The following is a 25,862-nucleotide window of genomic DNA, read 5'->3' as shown; positions in this document are numbered from 1 at the left end:
ACTCAGAGCAGCTTACATATGGTTGCCACACGGTCTACAAGGGTTGGACTTGTTTAGTTAGCAATAGAAGCACTTGGCCATTTACAAAAAGTTATAGCGAAATAGATCCTCTGCTCATTTAGATTCAATGGCAGAGAGAAGCACATGTTCAATTATCTCATTAATCCCAACTACAGGATCTCAAATGACACATACCACTGTCTTTCACTCCTAATGATGGAATAAGCACCTCACAACCTGATTCAATTCAGAATTGGGCTTGAAAACCAAGCTCCCCACAAAGAAAGAAAGAAAGAAAGAAAGAAAGAAAGAAAGAAAGAAAGAAAGAAAGATTTATTCCAAGCCATATTCCTGATCTCAATAATATCAACTGCCCTTGGAGCCCCAACTCCACAGCCTGCTTCCCACTTATCAGATTGCTGGTAGCAGTGACATTTTCCAGGATACCTGGTGCCTGAAAAGCTGCTGTAGCAGGGTTATAATTATAATTATTTTTTAACTCTGCATAGCACCCTTCATCCATAGAACTCAGGGCAGTTCAAGGTACCAGATAAACAGGTGAGCGAGCATGAGGGATGAGTTTCTCAACAATCTGGATTACAATCTGAGATACAATCTGTGAAGATCTCTTGGATCATAACGCTCATCTCAGGACAGAACAAGAAGGGTGAGGAAACCTGTAGCTCTCCAGATGCTGTTTGACTGCAACTCCCATCAGCCCCAAACAACGTGGCTAATGGTCAGGGATGATGGGAGATGTGGTCTGCAACTTCTAGAGAGCCGCAGGTTCCCCAGTAAGTTGCCAATGTTAGTATTATGAATCAACAAATTGCAAACTTTAGCAACTTCACTACTCATTACCAACTTCACATAATTATCTTTCATTCAAATAAGTAGGACTTTGCATGGGTTATTATCAGCAACTAAAGAACACATAATTTTTTAGCTGTTAGCTTCAATTTATTGTCCTCTCTCATCTCTTACTGCTATGATTTTAAATAATAAACGATTTCACATTATGACTTTTAATTAAATCACTCTAATAAAATGAATACTTTTAAACCATTTAACCAGCACAACCATTAATCTTCACTTGCCCTAAACAGAACTGGATACAGCAATGAAAGGGCTATTCAGTCTTCACAAATAGCAGCAGATGATGTAGCTGACAGGAAAAGATGCAAGAAAAACAGTTTACAGACTGGAAGAAAAACAAACATAGAAACAGAAACCCAGTTCTTGATATTGAGGCCTTTTTTTTACCTTATTAAACCGAGAGTGGCTATCAACTCAAGACAAAGACATATGACACAGCCTCCCTTGAGGCACAGGTAACTTTGTTCTGTCTTTGACCTGGAAGCAACTGAGTGAACCCATCACACATGATGCAGAAACACAGATGGTGATAAATAAAAGCCAACATCAGAGCAGCAAATCATGAAGACACACTTAAGCACTCCAACCATGCAGACACCTATGAGGGTGGGCACTTCGAGCCCAAAGAGACTTTTAATTATTTATTCTGCATGGCATACAAGAGGGCACTGGTGCAAAATTGGGAGGTTTCAGCGCCAGAACTGCAACAGCCTCAAAATGAAGTATCACACAGCTCCATCGATTAAATCTGCGGCCTCACAGATCAATCAGCTAAAGCTGCAATTGATTAATATCCCAATTAAGCCTATTAAAACTGCATCCCTATTATGGGCATCCTGAGATTCAAATCACATGAAAAGGGTTGCGCACACTGTACTTAAATTAATGAATTAGGCAAATTAATAACTGGATGAAATTTACACTTTGGCAAACTATAGCCACAGAAATATTTAGACCCTGCTATAGAAGCAAGTGGAGAGTACACTAAGGAGGTCTGTTAACATCAGTTTCAATATAGTATAATAAGGATTTCTGGTTTTAAACAGAATGCTTCAAGCTGGATAAAAACAAGCATCAAGAAGGTACTGCATTTACTGTAGTCCTATATGGGGGATAAAGCAGCTCCCCTTATTTAAGTCATGCTCCTACTACTCAAATGTTAATATGGTACCCAGTAATGAGAGCCGACCATCACTCTAGCCTTTGACTTATCTCTAGCATGAGGAAAGCCTGCAGGTCACAACTTGATAGGTGCATCCTTCATATTTACACAACAGAGGCGCTGTGGTCTAAACCACAGAGCCTAGGGCTTGCCGATCAGAAGGTCGGCGGTTCAAATCCCCGCAACAGGGTGAGCTCCCATTGCTCGGTCCCTGCTCCTGCCAACCTAGCAGTTCGAAAGCACGTCAAAGTGCAAGTAGATAAATAGGTTCCACTCTAGCGGGAAGGTAAACGGCATTTCTGTGAGCTGCTCTGGTTCGCCAGAAGCAGCTTAGTCATGCTGGCCACATGACCTGGAAGCTGTATGGCGGCTCACTCGGCCAGTAAAGCGAGATGAGCGCCGCAACCCCAGAGTCATCCACGACTGGACCTAACAGTCAGGGGTCCTTTTACCTTTAGCCATGTCTGTGGCTGCTGAGAAGCCCTTGTAGGAGAACACCATGCTTAAACTGGCTCTAAATCTACCAAACTCAGATTCTGAAGCAGACTCGCCTGATTCAATCTGGAAGGATCATGACCTGGACCAGGTCACGAAGCAGTCTGAGTGCTGCAGCAGTGCCTCTGTTCCTATAAAACATATTTCTTGTCATGACAGTTAAACCAAACACTCACAGCCTGGAGCGTTTAGCAAGGCTCCTTGTCACTGCACACTGCAAACCCGTATGAGAGCAGCAGGACTTGATAACATTGCATTGCTCTTAGGAGGAACTACACAGGAACAAAAAAACAACAACCCATGGCTGCATTATTGGGGGCAGCCATTCCACCCGAGAACAAACCCATCACTCCCAGGTGGACTTGTTGCATTGCATTCAAAGCAGGCAGCAGCAAGGAACTCTGCATGCTGGCTGCTCCAGGCTGTGGGTGGCTAGATTACCTGTTTAAACTTTTTGCAAAGAAATGTATTTTATAGGAACAGAGGCAGAACAGCAGTCGTTGGACCACCTCATTGAATAGTTTTTTTTAAAAAAAACTATACCACGGTTTTTTTGCCTTTTGGGTTCTGCACAGCCGGTTTTCCCTAAAAAAACCCATGCAGAACCAGGAAGAAAAGGATTTAGTCTTGTTTTCATGCAGACCTGAGACAGACTGGAATTTCATGGATCGGACCTTCTCTGTTGCCCAGCAGGTGTAGGGTGCCCACCCACAGCCCTGAAACATTAACGCAAAACTGCTTCCTTAATGTAAGTGCTAGGCTTAAGGATGATCCACAGTTTGCAAAAAACATGTAGTATCATTGACTTAAGGCTTCTGAGCCCTTAGAAAGATTTGGGGCTACTGGAAATATTTTTGAAGAACACCCTCATCACCCCAGAACCTAACCCTTTGAAAATGAATGCATGTATTTTGAAAAGGGAAGCAGGTTGGAGACTGAGGGTTGAAACCCTGAAGAAAAACCTAACTGCAATCAGACAAGAAAATTAATTATTTTAATTTGAATCTTAAATGGCTGAAATTGCTAGTTGAAACCATAGGAAACAGTTCCTGCTGACAAATGAGTAGGTGGAGTTCTCAAGACCTGGGGAAATGCTGTTGCTGTTTGGAGGGAGGGAGCTGGCTGATGATCTGCTTTCGAGCTCCTGTTCCAGGAAGATTACAGGTAAAAATATTACGTAGGTGAACATTTATTCATTAATTGCTCAAAAAATTGTTCTCATTGAAGTCCAAGCCACTCTATGAAAAATATGCCTACTACAAAACAGCTACAAATGAATCAGCAACTCTCTGTCGATATCTGTGATGAAACATCGGTTGGATCATGAAACTTTGTTGGAAGAAGCCTTTTGCACGTGGTCAGAGGCTCTCTCCTTTATTACTGATCAGCTCCAGCTAAAATTCCAGCACTGAAAGCAATCTCTAGAGACGGATCTGTGTGAGCACTGGCTCAGATTCAGTTCTGCCATAACAGTGATTTGGGGGCTAAGCAGCAATTTGAACCGAGGTCTCCAAAGATTAAGTCCCGCACCGATCCATTACACAGAGGCAAACCCAGATTTGTCACTGAGTACCTGCTTAATAGTTATGGTATATTCAGTTACATTCACCTTTTGCATTCTGAGGTGTGCATCTAAGATAATGCGTGATATAGCCCACCTGTGAAGCTAAGGCCAGGGTTAGCCAACATGCTGCCCTCCAGAAATTGTGGACTATTAGTCTCATCTTCCCTGATCATTGGCCATACTGCCTGGAGCTGATGGGAGTTGTAGTCCAAAATATCTGGAGGGTATTTATTTGGTTACACTCCAATTAAGGCCAACATTCAGACATGGCTGTATGTGGTCTCTTGGATGCTACCCAATAATATACTTTACTGTCTGAAATGGATCCCAAACCCAACCCACTCACCCACCCTTGGCTAGGGGCAATACTTTAAAAAGTCTTTCTGCCCTACTCAAACAGCAATTCCTACCTTCATCCCCCACCGCCCGCTTCCTGGTGTCATCAGAAGTAGGCCCCTTCATGTTGCAGCGTGGCAAGGCACGCAAATCTTAAGACGAAGGAATCCCTGGAGCCATTTCAAACATGGGAGTGGAAAAACAGCAGATTCATGCACAGTCCTGATTGGCACTGAAACTGAAGGAGTTTTCCATTCTGATCTCCAGTGCAACATGTATTGTGTTTTCGCTGGAGAAAAACCAAGGGATAAAAAAGGATGCTGTGGTGCGCCCACAGAGAATCATGGGCGACAGCAGCTTCCGGTGTTTACCACACATTCAGGCTGTGTGTCACACCAGTCTTTTTTCCATTCGGACTCACTCTCAAAAGCAAAATGCTGAACAGCAGCATCTGTAAACACCTGACAAGGCTAACCAGACAAGCACTTGTAAGTATCCATTGAGGTGAAACCAGCAAGGGAAATGAAAAGCACAACCAGGTGTGCAGGGAAAGATGAAGATTGAACTAATTATCCCAGCTGTTTATTTGTGGAGAGGAAAATCATTCTGGTAAACAAAAAGCCCAGCCATCCTAAGCCACTGAATGCTGAGGAACTGCTCTGTGGGAGACCCTTTACTTATTAGGTGGCTGGTACCGCAGGAGGCTTTTAAGCCTGCTAAGTCAGCCACAGGGTCTCTTAAAGAGAAAAGTGATGCTGACTCCATTAAAAAGCAGGAAGAGGGAACCTTGTAAGTCTAAGTTCGCACATAATACTGCTTAGAGACAACCGCCCTTGCTGTGTCCTTTTAAACGTTTTTAAAATATATGACGACGAGGGAAATGTGTTATTCCAAAGCCATCTTTGACTTGGGCAAGTCTGTCGAATCAAAGACTGGGGAGTGCATGCTTTGAATATAGAAGGATGCAGGTGCACTTGTGGGCATCTCCAGTTTAAGAAGGAACAGGTAAAGACCCTGTACCTGAGTCCAGAGTTTTGGGTTAAGCAAACAAGTATTGTGATGACCAGGCAGCTTTCCATGGTCCTACAAAGAGGCTCAACTGCATGCCAATCCCCAAGGCTACTAGGGTGTGTGACACCCCCACACCATCAAAATCACTATGCGACTATTCTAACACTCCCTTCCTTCCCTGCCCCTCCACCCCACCTCATCTCCCAGGCAGTCTATAGTATCTGTAAAATCAAATTACAAAGCATTTTCTTTGAATCACTTCAGGCTGCAGGAAGAGGGAACTGCTAGCTGAGTGCTTGTCTAAGTTCAGGGCACAAAAGAACCAGCCTCCAACTCATTTATTTATTTTTTAAGAAGAAAGCATTTCCCACTCGTGATTACACCACAACCTCTCCTGACTACATCCTTTCAAAGCCGCTGGGGGAAGAGATGAAAACCAGGGGCTGGGGCTGCAAATACTCTGCCCTAAAAAATAATAATAGTAATAACCACATTACCATACGAAGGATACCCAAATTGTGCATATGTGCATGGGATGAACTGGATCGTATTTGAAGCACAGGAACGTAGCATTCGATTTGAAAAAGTATTATATGTTTTGGACACAATCCAACCAAAGTTGAGCATTCTGAAGTCTCAATGATTTCGGCTGAAATGGACAACCATTCTGCTGAAATCAATGGATCTTGTTAACTAGAACTTGCACAATGAAACTTCAGTATTTAGAAGGACCTCGGGAGTTCACTCCTTTGTGTGATGATCCGTTTCCATTATTTCTAAAGTGCAAGAGTATTTTCCTCTGGCACATACAAACATATGGTTCATAATCTTTCATGGTCTACTGCGGGTGAGCAACACTTTCTTAGGGCTCCTCGGTCATTTTGTGATTAAGAAGTGCTTAATTCAGTAATCTAATATATTAGGTAAAGGGACCCCTGACCATTAGGTCCAGTCGTGGCCGACTCTGGGGTTGCGGCACTCATCTCACTTTATTGGCCGAGGGAGCCGGCGTACAGCTTCCAGGTTGTGTGGCCAGCATGACTAAGCCGCTTCTGGAGAACCAGAGCAGCACATGGAAACGCCGTTTACCTTCCCGCTGGAGCAGTACCTATTTATCTACTTGCACTTTGACATGCTTTCTATATATATTAGATGGCTCTTTTTTGGCCCAATGGGCAACACCGATATCTTCCCTCACCATGTGGACCAACTTCAGCAGGTGGGCGGGGCCACCCACTTATCAATCATTTGATATCACAATGACATTAGGTGTCTCGTTCACCTGTCAAGTTGGCCTGCAAGGTGTGGGGAGGGGTCTGCTTTGCCTGCACATTCTCTGAGTTATTTTCAAACAAATGGCCTCATGAGCTGATTTGGGCCAAGACTGAGCCACAGGCCAGAGGTTCTCAACCCCTGAGATACCTTATGCTAAATTTGAACAAGTAATCTTCATAAGACTGTAAATCTATTTTTATTTTTTTGCAATAACCCACCAATTCCGTAATTGTTAATACTGTGCACAATTTATTGCAGAATTCCGTGCAAAGTTTATAATCATGGGATAAATAAGATTTCCAGGTTTGTGACCACTGTAAGAGTGCTTCTAGACGGGGGTTTAATATTGCTTATGGGTAATATCACAAATGGGTAATCAACAGGAAATTATGAACTATTCCCTGGAAAGAGTAAATCCAGATTAAATGAGGGGGAAATATAGGTTAGCATTTGATGACAGTGGCTTCATGTATATGCTGCACAAAACGTGCAGGCATGAGGAGCACAGATGCCACAATAAACAACTGTTTGAAAGCACCCAAAAACTTATCAAGCTGCCTTTCTAGTTTCTGAGATTTTACCTGTCGTTGCCCATTTAATGTCAAAGCTCCATCTGGCTCTATCAGAAGACAGCGTGAGGCGGCTGCTTCAGGCAGCTGATTTTGGGTGTCATGAAAGGGCAGCCAGTTGTTAGCTGTTTAATGTATTATTGCCAAAATGTGTTGAGGTGCAAAGTATCTTGGGCATACAATGTAAAAGGATCCTGTATCAAATTATATTTCTTGTGGAGTTTTGCACCAACCAGAGCGCCTTTGTTTTTGATGAGTCCCTTTAAAAAGTGATGCATGGAATAAGAAGTGTCCATCTATCGCCATTGCTGACTAAAAACTGGAATTGTTAAATCTCATCCCACAATGGCTGAGGGTTACAAGGACAGGCTAGTTAAAAAGATCTGAGTGACTAACAGAGCAGACCTTGCACCAAGAGCTGCAGCAAAAGGGAGGGGAGAAAGGAGCATTATTACACTTAACAACACCAGCTGGTGAGTTTTATGAAGCAATGACTGACTGGCAAGAAGAAGAGCTGGGCTTTAGCCTGCAAAGCTTTTATGTTTATGTTTGATTGATGACGTACCAGTCTAGGGATTAGCTTCTTGCAGTTCAAAATCCTGAACTGCAATACTTTTAAACAATGCCAGCTTTGTTTCGTTCCTACTTGTGATTGACTGCTGTACACTGAGAATGAAACTCAAGCTAGGATATAACTCGGCATGAACTAAATCTGCTCCATGTGGGAGAAAATAGATTTATTTAGTGTGCAACACACCTCTCTCTCTCTCTCTCTCTCTCTCTCTCTCTCTCTCACACACACACACACACACACACACACACAGAGAGAGAGAGAGAGAGAGAGAGAGAGAGAGACAGACATACAACTGACTAGGCAATTTGTTGTCCATGTTAGCTTTGGATTAGCTAAACTAAGCCTAAATATCTCTCTCTCTCTCTCTCTCTCTCTCTCTCTCTCTCTCTCTGTGTGTGTGTGTGTGTGTGTGTGTGTGTGTGATGTTTTGGCATTTTGAAATGGGATGAGTAGGAGTTGGGACAGCTGGCGTCCGTTCTTAGCTCCACCCCTGAGTCACTGTGTGGTAATAGGCATGTTCGAGTCATATAAAAAACACAAACGGCTATACTAATGAAGATGAAATCTGCAGTAGAACCTTACATCTATCCTGGATTGTCATGGCAAGACTGCTAACTGGCCAGAATTTTACCTGCCTGGCCACAATTTCATCCTCCTGGCCAGAATAAGAGGGTGTAAAACCTAAAAGAAAACATCCATCATTGGGTGGTTTTGTTATTTTCCTATTTTCCATAAGATATGTTTCCCTTCCCGCCAAAATAAATAAATAAATAGGCTCTTCAAAGGCACACTTTGCCATTACATTTTAAAAGCTGCTCCCCTAGGGGGAAACCGCACTTTGCAAAGCCTCAAATTGGATTAGACCTTAGATCCTTAACAAGCAAAATCAACTGCCTCACTCAGGAAAATGCATTCTGTGCATTCTCACAATCATTATGCCAGAGGTGCCAAAGAATTTTAGGAAACCAGAAACTCTGGAACAAAATGCAGCAGCCTTGTAGGCAGGGCAGCAGAGAATGGGGGTGCACTTGTGGATTTGCATTTCATCATTACTCCCTCAAATAATGAACTTAGTGTCCCCATGCCAACAGGACTGAAGACAACCCAGCCACTGAGAAACAAGGAGGAGGCATCACCATGTCTGGGAATAGTAGAACCCCAGTCTACAAAATCACTAAAAAACCAAAACCCTTTAAAAACAACCCCAATGGGGACAGACTCTCCCTCACCATGTCCCAAACAGCTCAATGGGGACTCAAAATGCCAAGATCCATGGAATGTTGTCTGCCAACTGGAAAAGGAAAAGCAGTAAAGCAGGGTGGGAGGAGATGATAACCTGGCTTGCTTGAGCACCAAATAGCTTGAAGTATCCCAGAGGAAGAAATGGATGGACGGTTCTGTAAACAGGAGCAGTGCTGTTAGGGAAAGTGATCCCATTTGTCCACTTATAGTTCTCTCTCCCTCCCCACCACCGCCCCAATGTGTTCCAATGGATATAGCACTCAAGAGATTTGACAACTTAAGGTATTTGGTCTCAACCAGAACTGTGGGCTTTTTACAGCTTCTTAAACTATCTCCTTGTGCAATTTCAATTTACCAGCTCCGCTCCGTGCAATGATGAATGAATTAAATCTTGCATAGCATTTTGCACTAAAAGCCCTATAGAAATGCTAACAGATATCTATAAATAACTTCTGTTTTGTGTGTTGAAGAAAGCAATTAAGGAAGAAGAAGAAGAAGAAGAAGAAGAAGAAGAAGAAGAAGAAGAAGAAGAAGAAGAAGAAGAAGCAGCAGCAGCAGCAGCAGCAGCAGCAGCAAAATCTTTAGTTCTGGGGGGCTGGGGTAGCAGGGGAAGAGTTTGAAGCAAAACTGGATAATCTCATTTCTGATTTCATAATCTCACATCTTCTTCCTACTATGGCTGAGAGGGGCATTTTCCACTGTATTCCAGAAAACAGCATCTGGGCAGCTTGTTTCCATCTCAGTGTGACTTCATTGGATTACTGAGATGTAACATGTCACTCACCAGCCTAATATATTTTGTCTAAAGCAGAGCCCAACTCCCACCACGGCCACCACTTTAAAGAGTCTTGTTGTACTATTCAGACTTTCATTTCCTGCCCTCATCTATATGCTCCCTCAGGGTGCAACCCAAAGAATGGTGCTTCACCTGGGGCATGATAGGGCTGGTCCTGCCCTCCCTCCCACCCTTCTGAGGAGCAACACCTTCAACTAGTATTACCCTGCTTGCTAAGCGCTCACTATAAACCAGTAAATGCACTTCATTAGAATGGGTAGGTGGTTGGTCTGTGTACGTAGGGAGCCTCACAAAGGACACTGCAATGTGTCAGCATATGCCTCTGCAGGACTGCTGAGTATTTGAGTGGACAGGCTTTGCCCTCATCACAACAGTACTCCCACTTTTAGACCACCCACTAAACTGGGCAGCCGCTATTCATTTATATGGGAGAAGAGTGCATTAGGATAATTCGCAGCTCCAGCAACTGAGATCTGGGGCTCTCCTGCTTGTTATGAACATTTGCCTGCAACAAGAGTCCACTCATTCACAGCCCTTAGCCTACAGATTTTGGGAGGGTTGGAGAAGAGTTGGTGGAGGCTCTCTCCTAAGACAAGGTTTCCCAGAATATATTAGGCATCTCCTTGCACCATTAGCTTCAGGGATTTACTCCTGCTCACTCTCTCCACTCAGTTTGTCCACTTTCTAGTTACTCACTGAAATAATAGGGAGAATGATATAAATGGACCACATGGGTGGGGGCAGGAGAGAAACTAAGTCACTCAGTGGTTACATGACTTTCACAAGAATATGCTGAAGGTCATTCTGTTGTCTCTTTTCCTGGCTGACCCTCCATTGCTTTTTTACTTAGTGCTGTGCCTAATTCAATGTTTATGCTTTACCTTTTTATTGTATGTCAAATATTTTTGATAATATTCTGTATAGGGTTAACAACAACAACAAAAGAGAGAGATTGATTCCATAAATGAGAGACCTAGCCCTCAAATGGGATTAGGACTGGGATTAGAAGTGGCTGGGGAAACTCAGCCAGATGGGCAGGGTATAAATAATAAATTATTATTATTATTACTATACACACACACAAATAATTTCACTAAATTCAGCTGGGGGACTGAGATGCATAAAGAAACTCTTCGAAGGCCTGGCTCACACAAGCACATCTACATTCCTTGAACGCTTGTTTCTCATTACAGCTAAAGTAGGTTCTAGGGCAGGGGTAGGCAACCTAAGACCCGGGGGCCGGATGCAGCCCAATCGCCTTCTCAATCCGGACCGTGGACGGTCCGGGAATCAGCATGTTTTCACAGAAGTAGAATGTGTCCTTTTATTTAAAATGCATCTCTGGGTTATTTGTGGGGCATGGGAATTCATTCCCTCCCCCCCAAAATATAGTCCAGCCCACCACATGGTCTGAGGGACGGAGGACCAGCCCACGGCTGAAAAAGGTTGCTGACCCCTGTTCTAGGGCATTGGTCTTCAAGTGGTGGGCTGGCTGGGACCCACTATGAAATCACTGCCAGATCCAATGTGGGTTGCAATAGCAGCACTTCTGCCCTCTAAATATATGGCAAAAGGGAGAGAGAGAGAAAAGACATGGGTCCCCAAATGCATGTCTGGGTTAAAGGTAAGTCCCAGGTCCAAAAAGGTGGAAGACTACTTCTCAAGACTACAAAAAGTTCTCCCGCAATATAGCTGTTCACCTTTAACGTGTTACCCAATCCTCTTGGTGACTATGAACCATCACGTGGTGACTATCGGTCAAGTCTACAAACTGCCTCAGTTCGAAAGTATCATGATTGAGCCAACTTGGGCTGAGTAAACTCTGATGGCTTACCATGTGTTAATATGGTAAACGAATAAGCATGTATGAGCTGGCTTTAGATTACAACCAGTAGAGAGCTGAGAATTAGTAATTTCAGGCTACCAGAGGCTCACAGGAAAAGGGGGTAGGGCACTTGTTTTATGATAGTATATTAGGGGAAAGAAACAGAGAAAGCTGCCTTATAGCCTCAGATCTTAGCTCAGTGTTGTCTATGCTGCCCGAGCAAAGCCCTTCATTCAGACAGGTGCCTTCTCCAGCTAAGGATCTAAGTGGAGACCTTTTGCATGAAAAGCATGTGCACAGTCACTGAGCTGTGGCCCTTCCCCTGGGGATGCCCCTCGTGACTAATCATGATCATAACATGCTTAGTAGCACACCAGCTCAGCAATGTTATATTTATGTATACACCTCTCCATGCATTCGGCAACGGTTATCAGCAAAAATGCTAGGGTTTCATTATATCGTTCATTCGCTGCAAACCAGCTAGATCTCGCCGCAGGAGGCGAACACCAACTGAGAGGTTCTATTGTTTTTTTCCACAATGGCATTCCTTTGTGGGGTGGGGAGGACCTGAATGAAACCGAACCTCTATAAAAGTGTGTGCAACCTTGAGGATTCCAGTCCTGCCCCTTCCCTGCAAAGGGGCAAGAAAGCTTAAATGTCTGCCTTGAAGAATCACAACAGGAGGGTCGCAAGTTTAAAGATCCTTGCTAAGTCCACATGATTTTGGCATGCCCGCCCACCCTCCCCACCCATACTGGTGAGGTTCTCATGCAGATGGATATTTCGAACCTAGCACCCTGAAGGCAACATGATGCAAGAGGGAAGAAGAACAGGGAAAGGAAACATGTGCAAAAGCACCAAGTGTATACAGGTATAACAGTAGCAGCATTTACATCTGAATTCCAATACTGCAGATTTACTGGGGGCGTGTTTTAAAATTTTATTTTTTAACCACCCTCCTTTATAAAAGGCTACCGTACTTCCTGACATGCATGCTAGTGGAAAAACATTGCCATTATGTGTCGCAACAGGAGGAAAGAGACAGAGAGGGCTATGGTTAAATTTGTGCTCAATCATGCCCACATGCAGATGCCCAGACAAGGCTACACAATGTTGCTTTTAAAACAACAACAACATCAGCAGAACAGAACGCAATATGACAGTTTAAAGGCACTCCAAACAGCTCCTAAAGCAGGTGGCTGGAGCCAGCTGGATACAGTACTGTCTACGGTGACAAACCAAGTACACAGATGACAATTTAAGGGGGGGGGAATGCCATGCACACAAACACAGAGAGAAATGTAATAATGAATATTTCATTGCAATATTTAGCCATGCATTTTAAAAAACATCACCTGAATCATGCAAGCCACCCACACAGACAGACACTAAGGGAGAAGGGAAATGCAATCAGCATGGAGAGCATTTCTGTCTAGAAATTGCAAGGTAGATCTTTCCCCTTCAGCTCCACCACCACGCCGTGTAACACAGGTAAATGGCCAAAGAGAAAAACACCGGCTGGATTGGATCGGCTACCAAGTTGGCAGCATTGACCCAGCTCCATGAAGTGACATTCTCTGAAAGTCTATCAAATCCATCCAGCACCTACCTTCAATCTGGGATTTGTCCCTCCACCCCCACCTGCCAGCTCATTTCTTCCCCACGGTATTTTGTAAGAAATAAAAGGCACTATCAGGCAAAGACTCAAGGGCAGCGTCCCCTTTTCAGGACTGCCAGAAATGTTGTGGAGATTTATATGCAATGTTGCATCCATTTACCTTGGCTTCTTTAGCAGAAAACTCCGTGGAGTTGGAAATTTTCATGGACTTTGAGCGGTGAGTTTGCCGCCAGACTGGGTCCTCTCGCGGGTATTTCACCGAACCTGTAGCTCTCACTCGGACCTTGCTGGTGCTCTGGACACTATTAACTCCAATCATTTCCACAAAGTAAATAAATATTCTCTCTCTCTCTCCTATATATATATAATATATATATATATATGAAGCGGGGGGCAGAAGAGGAGAAATAAACCACACTTCACAAATTCTCTTCAAGGTAGTTTAGAAGGAGAGGAATCTCTGTGGAGCCTAAGCTGCAGCAATCAGTGTTTGCTTAAAAATGCACCAAGCTGGTCCCCCACTACCAGCCACCACACACATACACACACAGAGCATCTTCAACTACACTGTTTTGAGGCAGCGTGATTGTTCCAGGCACTGCCTACGTCACTGGCTGCAAAATATAAAAGGGTGGAAACCCCACCCCTACTCACTACCCTGCTGCTCAGCACATATCGCCATCCTTTCCCAATACACACACACACACACACACACACACACACACACACGGGGAGTGCATTCTCCAGTGCGGCTCAAGGGTATCAGTTTCAAAGAGCGGAACAGATGGCAAAAGGCCAAGCAAAAAAGCAATTCATTTCTGACTGCAGACAGGCAACACTTGTATTCCAGCCATACCATGTCAAAGTGCATTAAGCTGGGTGCAATAAAATTAAGACGGCACAAATAAAAGACTGCCCCAAAGGATACAAGCCTGCCAGGTAGCCGCTGCTTTGAAAAGAAAATTGGGGTGGGGTGGGAGCTAAATGGATTGCAAAACATCTTAGGAAAGACAAGCATGTAAAAAAAAAGTGGTGCTTTTTCACAGGGTGGTCTGCAGACACTAGCTTCAACTACAAGTGGGATTTACTGGGCAGCCCTGTGCATTTATACATAGGCGCCGACTCCATGGGGCTTGAGGGGGCCCGAGCCCCCTCAAAAATTCGTTTGGGGGGGCTCCGCCCCCCCAATAATCTCCGGCGCCCCTCCAGCAGAGCGCCATCGCCGCCCCTCCCCCAGCCCAAAATGCACAGGGAGGGGCGGGCTGCATGCCTCCTGCCCTCCCTCCCGAGCAAAAGCTCCACCCAATTTCCTTTGGAGCTGATTAATAGGCGCAGCACGCTCTCCCCTATTCGCTCACGAGGAGGCGGCGCCACTTTATTTGCATATTCATGAGCTTATTTATTATTCATGAGCTTTCCCGGCCCCCCCCAATATTTTTTATAAGTCCGCGTCCCTGCATTTATACACAGAAGCACTTGGTAGCTATGATATGGTACTGGGAATCAAGAAATCCCCCATTCAGATCTTGCCTCTCCTTAACTCAAGCTTCTCTCTGCCAGCTCCACACCTACAACTAGGATTACCAGGGCAATATATGTTAAATGCTATTTAAAAAAACAAAAACAAAACAAAAACAAAACCTAATCATTATAATTAACTCCCAGGTAATTTGTGCATAGGTTTGCAGATTTAGAACTTGTGTCTCAATTCAAGTTTTAGAGGGGGGGTTGGGGGGTGGGAAGAGGCATTAATGGCTCACATACATGCTCATTCTCAATTTTCAGATTCGTTAACTGAGACACAAGGTCACACAGCTCAGTAGCAAAACCCCACTGTCCCAGCTTTGGCAGCGAAGGCTGGTATGTGAACCTTTGTTCCCAAAATAACTAGTGGAAGAGGCTTAAAAAGTGTGGCCAGTTCTGCCTTCAAATCAGCACAAGTGAACAAAAAGGCAGAGGCTATGATGGTAGTCCAAGTCCTGGATCTGTTTCGCCAACTAAAGCAGCCCGTAAACCGCTGCACAAGAGGAGTGGGTTTTTTGCCCAATCAATGTTTCAAACGGCGTAAGGGGAAGTAAGCTCCATATAAGGGAGTGGTGGTGCTTACCCAAAGGCTACGAAGTCCAACCCCCCACCCCACCCCCCCAAATCATTTCTAGCTCCTGGAGACCCAGAACACAGCAGATTGCATGTAACCATAGCAACCAAGCTCAGATGAGAACTGATCCCTAGTACGTTGGCACACAGGGGGAGTATCAGCTGGTAGCACTGGCTGGAGAAGGTAAAGACAAAAGTTGAACTGCGTATGACTGAGGATGCCAGGAAGGGCACACATACGCCAACTGTTCCAATTTACCAGGCACAGTTCCCTAATAGCTAGATGTATTGTTATATCTATCTATCTAATAACACACACACACACACACACACACACACACACACACACCTTCAGATGAATCTACAACTACCAGGTATTTATGAACACTGCCCACCATCACTTACAAAGTTTACTGAACCATCAGTATACAAAACTCCTTCATAAATTGCTGCGTTCTGCACATTCTCTCAAGTTAGGAACTATCCTTGTTACATGAGTTAAGAGAAAGATTATGCTGAAGTGCGAACAATCTCCAGTGTTTCATGAAGGCTATGCATATTGACCAGAGAAGCGATACGATACGATATCTTTATTGTCATTGTCCCTTGCGGAACAATGAAATTGAAAAACTACATAAAACTACATAAAACTACATAAAACATTCAAAAACCCCTAAAAAAAACCTCTAAAACCCCATTTTAAAATACACTATACTACAGAGACCCCTTATGCTGCGTTTAGAACCAGAATTGCATTAGCGTAGAAACTGTTTTTCAGGCGGCTAGTCCTGGCCTTTATAACCCTATACCTTCTTCCAGAAGGCAGAAGCTGAAAGAGATCATTTCCGGGGTGTGTACTATCATGTGCTATCTCTGCCGCTTTCTTATGGCACCTGGCAGCATAGATTTGATCTAAGGTGGGAAGAGTGCACCCAATAATTCTCTCTGCAGTCTTAACAACCCTGGATAGCATTGTTTTTTCCCTGGCCGTGCAGCTCCCAAACCACACGCACAGACCATAAGTTAGTACGCTCTCCACAGTGCAATGGTAGAATGCCATCAACAGGTCCTTTGAGAGATTGTTTTTCTGGAGGATTCTCAGAAAATATAACCTCTGCTGTGCTCTCTTCACCAGGTCTTTGCTGTTCTCTCCCCAGGTTAGGTCGTCTCTCAACTCCATTCCCAGAAATCGAAACACTGAGACCTGTTCCACGCACTTCCCCTCAATAGTAAGTGGCTGAATATTCAATTTACATTTCCTAAAAAAACCACTCTTGAGATATACACCGTATTGACCACAAAATGTGCATATTGAGCACTGAAATGTACAAAATGCAGACGAGATAGGCACATTTTCATGTTATCACAACATTCTGAACCAACACCACATTCCCCCCCCACACACACAATAAATGGCAAATGACTCTTGTCCACCTTGCTATATGTTGAGGTTTATCCAGTAATATTTCCCCCCAGTGCCTTCTGAAGCAGAGTATTAGCAATCCAGTTTCCTTTTAAAATGAAGTCATTTAATAGAATGTTTTCTCTCACAATGCACTTGATTTGCACTTATTACAATGCATTTAGCAACAATTGCCACCTGAGGAGGCAGCTATCAGGTGGAAGGGAAGGGGTACATTGGCATTTTGTTCCTGTGTGTCTGCATAGACAACTATGTGCACTAAGAGTCGAAATATATTCCCGCTCCCCCATCTGGGGTTTTCAATTCTAGTGACCCTGGGGAAGGATATGAAGCCCAAGGAAATCATTTAAAAGATTTTAAATTAATCAAACAGTGCACACAGAAGACTAATTAAAGGCCATGTTTTACCAAGGACATCTTATATACAGTGGTACCTCGGGTTAAGTACTTAATTCGTTCCGGAGGTCCATTCTTAACCTGAAACTGTTCTTAACCTGAAGCACCACTTTAGCTAATGGGGCCTCCTGCTGCCGCTGCGCCACCGGAGCACGATTTCTGTTCTCATCCTAAAGCAAAGTTCTTAACCTGACGCACTATTTCTGAGTTAGCGGAGTCTGTAACCTGAAGCGTATGTAACCTGAGGTACCACTGTATACATTGGGGGTAATTTAAGATGAGCAGTACATAACAGCTAGTTATTGTGCATATTCACCACAGCTCCTGGATAATGTGCACATAATCGTCTATGAAGAGAACTGTGCATATTTCCAGGTAAACGTACGTAATCCGCAAACAGCAGAGGCCATATTTTTATCTGTTAGGCAGGTACTGAAACTTTGTCAGTGCCTTTTAAAACACTGGTGTGTGGTTGGGGCGGGGGGAGGTTTACTGAGTTCTGATGTTTTTATGTGAAGCTGCTGCCAGCACTGCCACCATCAGCACATGACTTTTCCACCTCAGTGGTGAATGTTTAAGTTCAGTTACCTTATTATGCTAGCACCCCTGGGGATATGACAGGGTTACTTTAAAGAGTAGGGGAAAGTTTTCCACAATCACTGTAACAACAGAAACCGATGTGGAGCTATGAAAAATTAAAAGGCCAGTCCTTTTGAAAATGGTAAGAGCTTCGTCCTAGAGAACACAAGCTTAACAGGTTGCCTAAATGCTTCTTTGCAGCCTCATCAACAGATTCTCTGCTTTTGCACAGTTTGGGGACTTCACTGGACCTCTGCCTGCTGCTCTGACAAATATAAAAATAAGAATAATACAGTAGCAGCAGCAGATAAAACTTCAGAAACTTTCTTAGAATCATAGAATCATAGAGTTGGAAGCGACCACAAGGGCCATCGAGTCCAGCCCCCTGCCAAGCAGGAAACACCATCAGAGCACTCCTGACATATGGTTGTCAAGCCTCTGCTTAAAGACCTCCAAAGAAGGAGACTCCACCACACTCCTTGGCAGCAAATTCCACTGTCGAACAGCTCTTACTGTCAGGAAGTTCTTCCTAATGTTTAGGTGGAATCTTTTTTCTTGTAGTTTGGAACCATTGCTCCGTGTCCGCTTCTCTGGAGCAGCAAAAAACAACCTTTCTCCCTCCTCTATGTGACATCCTTTTATATATTTGAACATGGCTATCATATCACCCCTTAACCTCCTCTTCTCCAGGCTAAACATGCCCAGCTCCCTTAGCCGTTCCTCATAAGGCATCGTTTCCAGGCCTTTGACCATTTTGGTTGCCCTCCTCTGGACACGTTCCAGTTTGTCAGTGTCCTTCTTGAACTGTGGTGCCCAGAACTGGACACAGTACTCCAGGTGAGGTCTGACCAGAGCAGAATACAGTGGCACATTTTCTGTGTTAGTAAAAACCAATCTTCACAATGCCCGTAAAAAAGTGGTGTGCATCCACTTCGGAAGAAGCACAAATACCAAACCAAAGCTGCCCCATTTGGAGGTATGTGGATGTCCTTGGAGCAGTCTTAAAGTGAAGGTTGATCCCAAAGCTTTAGACCAACTACAACACTTTGTAAGGTCCTGGAGGAGCTGTCAGTTTCAAGATTGTGCCTTCACAGCAAGCAGTACATGCTTATGCCAACACAGTGCAAGGAGGAACAGCTCTGAGGGCACATATCAGTGTGTTTGTCAGAAGAGAAGAAAAGTAAAAGCTATACTAAAAAGAAAACAAAGGGACGAGGCTGGCGCTGTGGGTAAAACCTCAGTGCCTAGGACTTGGGGATCGCAAGGTCGGCGGTTCGAATCCCCGCGGCGGGGTGAGCTCCGGTTGTTCGGTCCCAGCTCCTGCCCACCTAGCAGTTCGAAAGCACCCCTAAGTGCAAGTAGATAAATAGGTACCGCTTTATAGCGGGAAGGTAAACAGCGTTTCCATGTGCGGCTCGCCAGATGCTGCTTAGTCACGCTGTCCACGTGACCCAGAAGTGTCTCCGGACAGCGCCGGCTCCCGGCCTCTTGAGCGAGATGAGCACGCAACCCTAGAGTCGGACACGATTGGCCCGTACGGGCAGGGGTACCTTTACCCTTTTTACCTTCAAAACAAAACAAAACAAAACAAAATGGCTGGGAGTGAAGATAACGCCACAAGCAATGACCCTGTTGCCCCAAGGGTCCTTTGGGTGCGGGGCTTGCCACAATTAAAATGGAGTAAATGTTTATCATTCCTTCGGCCTGTAAAAGCGAGATAAGCGCTGCAACCCCACAGTTGTTCGCGACTGGACTTAATTGCCAAGGGTCCCTTTACCTTTTTAAATGTTTATCAGAGACATTTATGCTTATGTTATATTCAGATAGAATACTTTTAAAAGCATGTATTCTATCCTCCTATTTTTAATTGTTAAGTAAGCTGTATTTTAAACCCAGGTGGATTAAAAACTTAAGTTATGAGCTGTGCAGAGCAGTGTATGCTGACCCTGATGATAAGAAACAGTTCAAGCCTTAGCAACTGCATGACAACCATACTGAAACATTTGTGTGTGAGAGTGGAATGAATAGTTTTCTTCCTAAGCAAAGGCTAAGAAGCAAAATGAGCAGGTTTCGCCAAGCAGATGTGCAAGGACTGATTTGGGCTTTGCTGCTAACTTTGAACCTACATAAATGGAAGTTTCCATGCACATCAAAAGGACAAATATTGAGACAATAATGATTATAGCAATGAATTTTGACAAAGCTAACGCTACTTTTTCAACCCAATGGCATTTTAGATCCTGTGGGATGGAACTTCCATTTTCCATGTTTATATAAAGGCAGGACTGGCTCAGTGCCAATTTGGAGGCACCAATTTGGAGAAGACTATCACAGTATAATCCGAAGAGGCAACATGTGTCTGCAGCACTCATCTTTTCCCTCTTTTTGTTTGTTACAGGATGCTTAGCCCAGGTCATTGACAGGTGGATGGGTGTGAGTATACCCCATATTTTGTGTGTATGAATTTAGGACTAGTGTACAAGGTAGGGCAGGGACACAGGTGGCGCTGTGGGTTAAACCACAGAGCCTAGGACTTGCCGATCAGAAGGTCGATTGTTCAAATCCCCGCGACGGGGTGAGCTCCTGTTGCTCGGTCCCTGCTCCTGCCAACCTAGCAGTTCAAAAGCACGTCAAAGTGCAAGTAGATAAATAGGTACCACTCCGGCGGGAAGGTAAACCGTGTTTCCGTATGCTGCTCTGGTTCGCCAGAACTGGCTTAGTCATGCTGGCCACATGACCTGGAAGCTGTACGCCAGCTCCCTCGGCCAATAAAGTGAGATGAGTGCCGCAACCCCAGAGTCAGCCACGACTGGACCTAATGGTCAGGGGTCCCTTTACCTTTACCTTACAAGGTAGGGCAATATCTTCACTCCTATCTCCCCTTTTCCCCAGAGTCAATCTCCTTGCTATGGAAACATGTGTTTAGGAAATAAAGCTTTAGAACTTTCATTTTCAATCTGGTTGTTTGTCAATCCCTGGGCTCTCCAGGCAGAGCTGGGAAATACTTCCTGCCTGAAACCCTGGCAGTCAGTGTCAACAATACTGTGTCAGATAGTCTGACTAGGTATAAGGCAGCTTCCAATCTTCCCGCAAGTAACCAAGGACAGGGAGCGCAATAAACTCTGTCTTAGTAGAAATGTTGAATCAGGATAGATGTCACCTGTCAGGCTGTTGTTGAATGGGAAGTTAGCCAGCTGGCCAGTTTCTTTTCCTCTTGCAAGCAAGCAGTAAGGACTAGGGGATCCTATATATGAATTTTGTAAGGGAGTTTTCATTTCTCTCCTTTTCAGGCTTTACCAAGCAACACTAAGGATTGGTAAATTCAGGACAAAAGAGGAAAACTGCTTTGACCTTGAACAAAACTGAATGTTCTTTTTTGTTTCTTTCCCTTCCTTCTCTTTCCCTGAAGGCCCACATTGGCAGAATCACATTGCAGTTTCCTCATATCCAAACAGCACCATCTTTCTTCCTTAGACGTCCTTCCAACTAACATGCACATCAATTCACTTTTCCATCATCCAATGTCATTTGGCCTGGATCTCCTCTCCTTTAAGCTCCTTTTTAAGACCTCCCCCAACTCCATCCATTTTTCTTCTGCATTTCACTCATCCTCCTCCACCACCACTTGTCTTCCAAGATCCCTTTAGCCCTTAATACTCAGGTACTAGGACTTCAGTGTGTCTAAAAAATCCCATCAGTCGTACATTTCAGTCTCCTTGCCTTACCTCCCTCGAAGAGATAGATAGCAATTATGGTTATCTAATGGTGAGATAAATACACGCCGAGTCCCTCTTTGCTATTTCCAGAAAGGAGCTATGCCAAAGCCCAGCTGGCATCAATGGCAGCTGCCAAGAACGCATGCCATGGGCAAGTTCAGCATTCCTGGGCACTGTAAAGGGCTATTGTTTGTTCTGGGATAATTTTATGTGTATTCTAAGGAAGTGTTATTTTCCTGTCACCTAGAATCTTTACGGCCAAAGAACACACCCCAGTTTACATTGCCTTTCTGATTTGTCTGATCACACACACAAATTACCCATCAGGGCCTCGCTGTGAAAAGTACTTCTAAAAAGGTGGTATATCAACGTGCCACTGGGAGAAAGGGGGAAAGGACAGGTGTTATCTTTTCCCTGCTGCTTACGTGGACAGCCCTGGGATCATTATTTTCCACTTTCAGCAGTGGAAATATAACTATTCCAAGAGAGGCGAGGATAATTACCAGTGGTGCTATTCCCCCGATATTCTTTTAAAAAGTAAGGTATTATGTTGGTGGTTGAATCACACTCATCAAACCTCCGGCACTTAAATGAGCATGCTCCAGATCATACAGCAGAGGACTATCAATAGCTGTTAGTCATGATAGCTATGTCTGGGCTCCATACTTAGTGTCACTATTGGGTAACCAGAGACTGGGAAGAAACAACAGAGGATTACCATGTCTATCAAGCCCTGGTTATGTGCTTCCAAGGGGGATGTGGTCAGCCACTACTGGACCTACAGCCCATACAGCTGGAACGGATGGAACTGCAGTATGATCAAGCAAATGTTCTTATGTTTTTATGAAACCAATGATGAACAAAAAGCAGGATTCAAATGCACTCGCAGCTGTTTGGAAGCTCCTTTCTTATGATGCTATCCAATGCTGCTTAGAAGAGCATGGAGGGTATTGGAATGGAACCAGGTTTGGGGAGGAGGGGCAGAATGAACATGAGAAGAACCTACTGGATCAGGCTAAAGCTTCACCTAGTCCAATATCATGCAAAGGCTTCAGGCAGGACCTGAACACAATAGTACTGTACAGACAGCAACAGATTTGCATGGGAGCCACATTCCAGACCCCCCCACACATGGGTGAGGCCTGTGTAAGGCTGTTCTGTGCTGCCCCTTTTGTGACCTTTTTGTGATGCTTTTAGGTCACTTCTAGGTTTGGGCCGATGAGTGCATACGCGGTTATGAACATATTGGACAAGCATAAATCAGTCGCTGCCTGTACTCTTGCAATTCCTAGAAGCTGATATTCAGAGGCACAGTGCCTCTGACAGCTGGTGTAGAACATACCATCACAGCTAGTAGTCATTAATAGTCTTATCCTCTATCAATTCTTCCAATCCTCTTTTAAAACCATCCAGGTAGATACGATTTGGGCTTACTGCACTTAGGACAGAATGCCTGGGGTAAAGAAATGTATCCTTTGTAGAATATTAGAGACAATTATAATGGAGAACGATGTAGAATAATACAACAACTCACTGGAGAATTAACCATATTAAAGGCTCAGCAACTCTGCTGTTAAAAATCATTCCATAAATTTGCATTCCGGTGCAAGCCAGACAGCTTCAATTAATTTAAATAAGCTCTGACAAGTACACAGTCCATGTCCAAAAATAATTCACTAACCTATTTGCCCTTTATTTGAAGTAACCTAGTTTTCACAAGTGGATTCATAAGGCCATTACTCTGTATTCCCTTATTAGAAGGGAAAGATCCAGAGTAACATAGAACTTCCATCAAAAGTATATTGTAAGAACAACCGTCCAACTGGATACTCTGGTATTCTGGCTAGTCAGATGTCTCTGGGAAGTTCACAGAGCATGAAGTGAACAACCATTTCCTTGTCTATCTTCAGCTTCTGGTAGTCAGATGTGTCTGAACATGAGTGGCTCAATGTAGCTATGTGGGCTAACAGAAGTGTCCTCGATGGATGAGTAAGTCTCTTTAAAAACATAAAGTTGGTGGTCATCAACACACCTTGTACGAATTCCAAAGCTGATTATGTGTTGCATGAAGTAGTCTTTCCTTTGGTCTCTCCTTAACGGTGAAATTTTATTCCGAGAGGTTCCTGGAGAATAGCACCCTACCTCTTCCTTCTGGCTCCTGGTCATGTTTGTACAAGTGGCTTCTGACAACAACACCATACATATGAGGCAGCAGTCAGGGCCTCCTGGGGATTTCTTTACTGTTGTTCTTCTATTGATATTGAGTTTATTGCTGTTGTCTTCATTCACTGCTTAGGTGCTTCTCTATTTCTAAAACTTCTGGCCCTGTCATAATGGTGGGCTGTCAATCATGAAGCCCTGCTACAGTAATGGGGTCTTTGTTGAGGTTGAAGGGTAGTCCTTGCTCCACCAGCTGGTCTGGAGGGTGGAAAAGACCTTCCCACCAGGTGAGATCATCTGAACAAGGGGGTCCTGCCTGCACAGCCAGTGAGAGGAGCCATCCCAAGCACAATGACTGCCTTCTAGCAGCCGCTGGGAATAGAAATTCAAGTTAAGAATTTCCATTCCCCCCCCCCTATAAAGTAATGTTGACATGGCAGCACAATATGATAAATATCACATTATTTTCAATATTTCCTTAAAATTAATTATGTGTGTGTTTAATAGTCTACTAACACGAACCTGTACAAATCGATGCACACACACCGAAGCTGGAGTGGGACCTCAACATAAAGTTTTATTCTCAATTTTGTTCCTTAGTATCATCAAGAAGGCTTTTAGATATACTGTACCTTTTTTATCAATAGAACACAGAATGCACTCTAATTATCAGCTTAGACACTCAGAAAGTACTGAGAAACATCTACTAGAATTATTCTTTTCATACTTTAAATGCTTTAAATTAAAGTACTATTTAAATCCTATTCTACCTGTGTCACTCAATCAGTGATACAGATTCAACAATCTTCATAACTGGCTTTTACACTTATTGACAGTAAACTAAATCTTCCATGAATTCCAGGGGACTGGGATCCTTAGAAATTTCGTAAGTGTCATGTTTAAATGATTCACAATTGAGCCTTCAATGAAACTAAGATTTGGGAGGCTGCTTGCAAAGGAGGTTTCATTAATGCAAGTACTGCCATGATCTCTGATTGTAGGGTGAGGACATATTGGAGGGGTAGGGGAGAAAGAGAGAGAGAGAGAGAGAGAGAGAGAGAGAGAGAGAGAGAGAGAGAACCTTTTATGGTGAACTACATCAACCAATGGAAGGATTAGGCTCCCACCTCCAAGCATTTTGCCAACAACTGCAAGAATCTGAACGTGTAATGCAACAATTCCAACTGTTGCAAGGTACGTGTATTTTGTTCCAAGCAGACTACAAAACAGAAGAAACATTCCTGAGGAGAGAAACAGACACTACTCAAAGCACAGGGCAGGTGCTGAAAATAGCTGACTGGTGTCAAGTTCCCTGACACCACATAATATATAGTAATGAATCTGTGATGCTGCCTCCATCCCACAATATCCATCACTGGCCACCAAGCAAGAAGAGAACACTCAATGTGGCATTATTAAGGCATGTAGGCTACATGACAGGGAGATGGGAATGAGACTTCTGGCCTGAAAGTTCATCCCTGGCTGGAACACCTCTGGGAATATGAAACAAGGTGGATTCAATGTGAAACTCCCCCAGGGGAGGAGGCACAACGCCCAACTTCCTTCCATAAGTGCCTTTACCCCTCTCAAAGAGGGACTCACCATCGCTAGAGAAGAATGGTTGAGTCTGTTTGGGGAGGAGCTGTGTGTTGTGTGGACCTTGAACCATGTAGGACTACATAAAAACAAGTGTCCAAGTAAATGGCCCTGCTAGCTTCTGATCTTCCCAAAGTTTTGGATGCCTCCCAAGCCATTTGTATAAATTAGGCCGAACTGGATATCTAAATTAGCTGAGATGAATGGAACTCTATACCCAGAGATGTTAAACTGTAACACTGGTGTAAAGACCTGCCCTTCACTGTGGAAAGAAATCCTAGATGGCCTTTGTGATGCAGAGTTGGAGAAACTCTACCTATGGCGCTTTCAGAAGGGCTCCGCTTTCTACACAAACAAAAGGCGAAGAATCCATTACCACAGTTTTTAAGCCCGAGTCAAGTGACAAAAAAAATAATAAACCTTTTTTTGAAACCTTCCAATAAACTATAGGAACCAAGTGACATGTTTGTACTGGACAAAGTTCTTATAACATAGAAAGCAATAATGGATTAATTTTATGTCCTCTCCATCAGGAGATTTATCCTGCCCAGC

The 25,862-nt window shown here is 43.9% G+C and overlaps 1 protein-coding gene across 7 annotated transcripts in view; it reads right to left on the bottom strand.

Moving 5' to 3' along the window:
- Positions 1-25,862, bottom strand: part of PSD3 (pleckstrin and Sec7 domain containing 3) — a 148,616-nt gene that overhangs the window by 30,644 nt on the left and 92,110 nt on the right. Inside the window, exon 1 of one of the 7 annotated variants that reach the window (XM_081844891.1) lies at positions 13,504-13,902. The exons of 5 other annotated variants lie outside the window; for them this stretch is intronic. In XM_081844891.1, the coding sequence (XP_081701017.1) occupies positions 13,504-13,662 (159 nt within the window). In that variant the 5' untranslated portion in view covers positions 13,663-13,902. Of the gene's footprint in view, positions 1-3,508; positions 3,678-13,503; positions 13,903-25,862 lie in introns of those variants that run through there. One more of the 7 variants, XM_081844887.1, reaches the window with a different exon arrangement.

The sequence above is a fragment of the Podarcis erhardii genome (assembly GCF_964252035.2).
Source record: "Podarcis erhardii genome assembly, chromosome: 17".
NCBI classification, from domain to species: domain Eukaryota; kingdom Metazoa; phylum Chordata; class Lepidosauria; order Squamata; family Lacertidae; genus Podarcis; species Podarcis erhardii.
The sequence above is the reverse complement of the archived record's forward strand: the minus strand, read 5'-3'. Positions and strand labels throughout refer to the sequence as shown.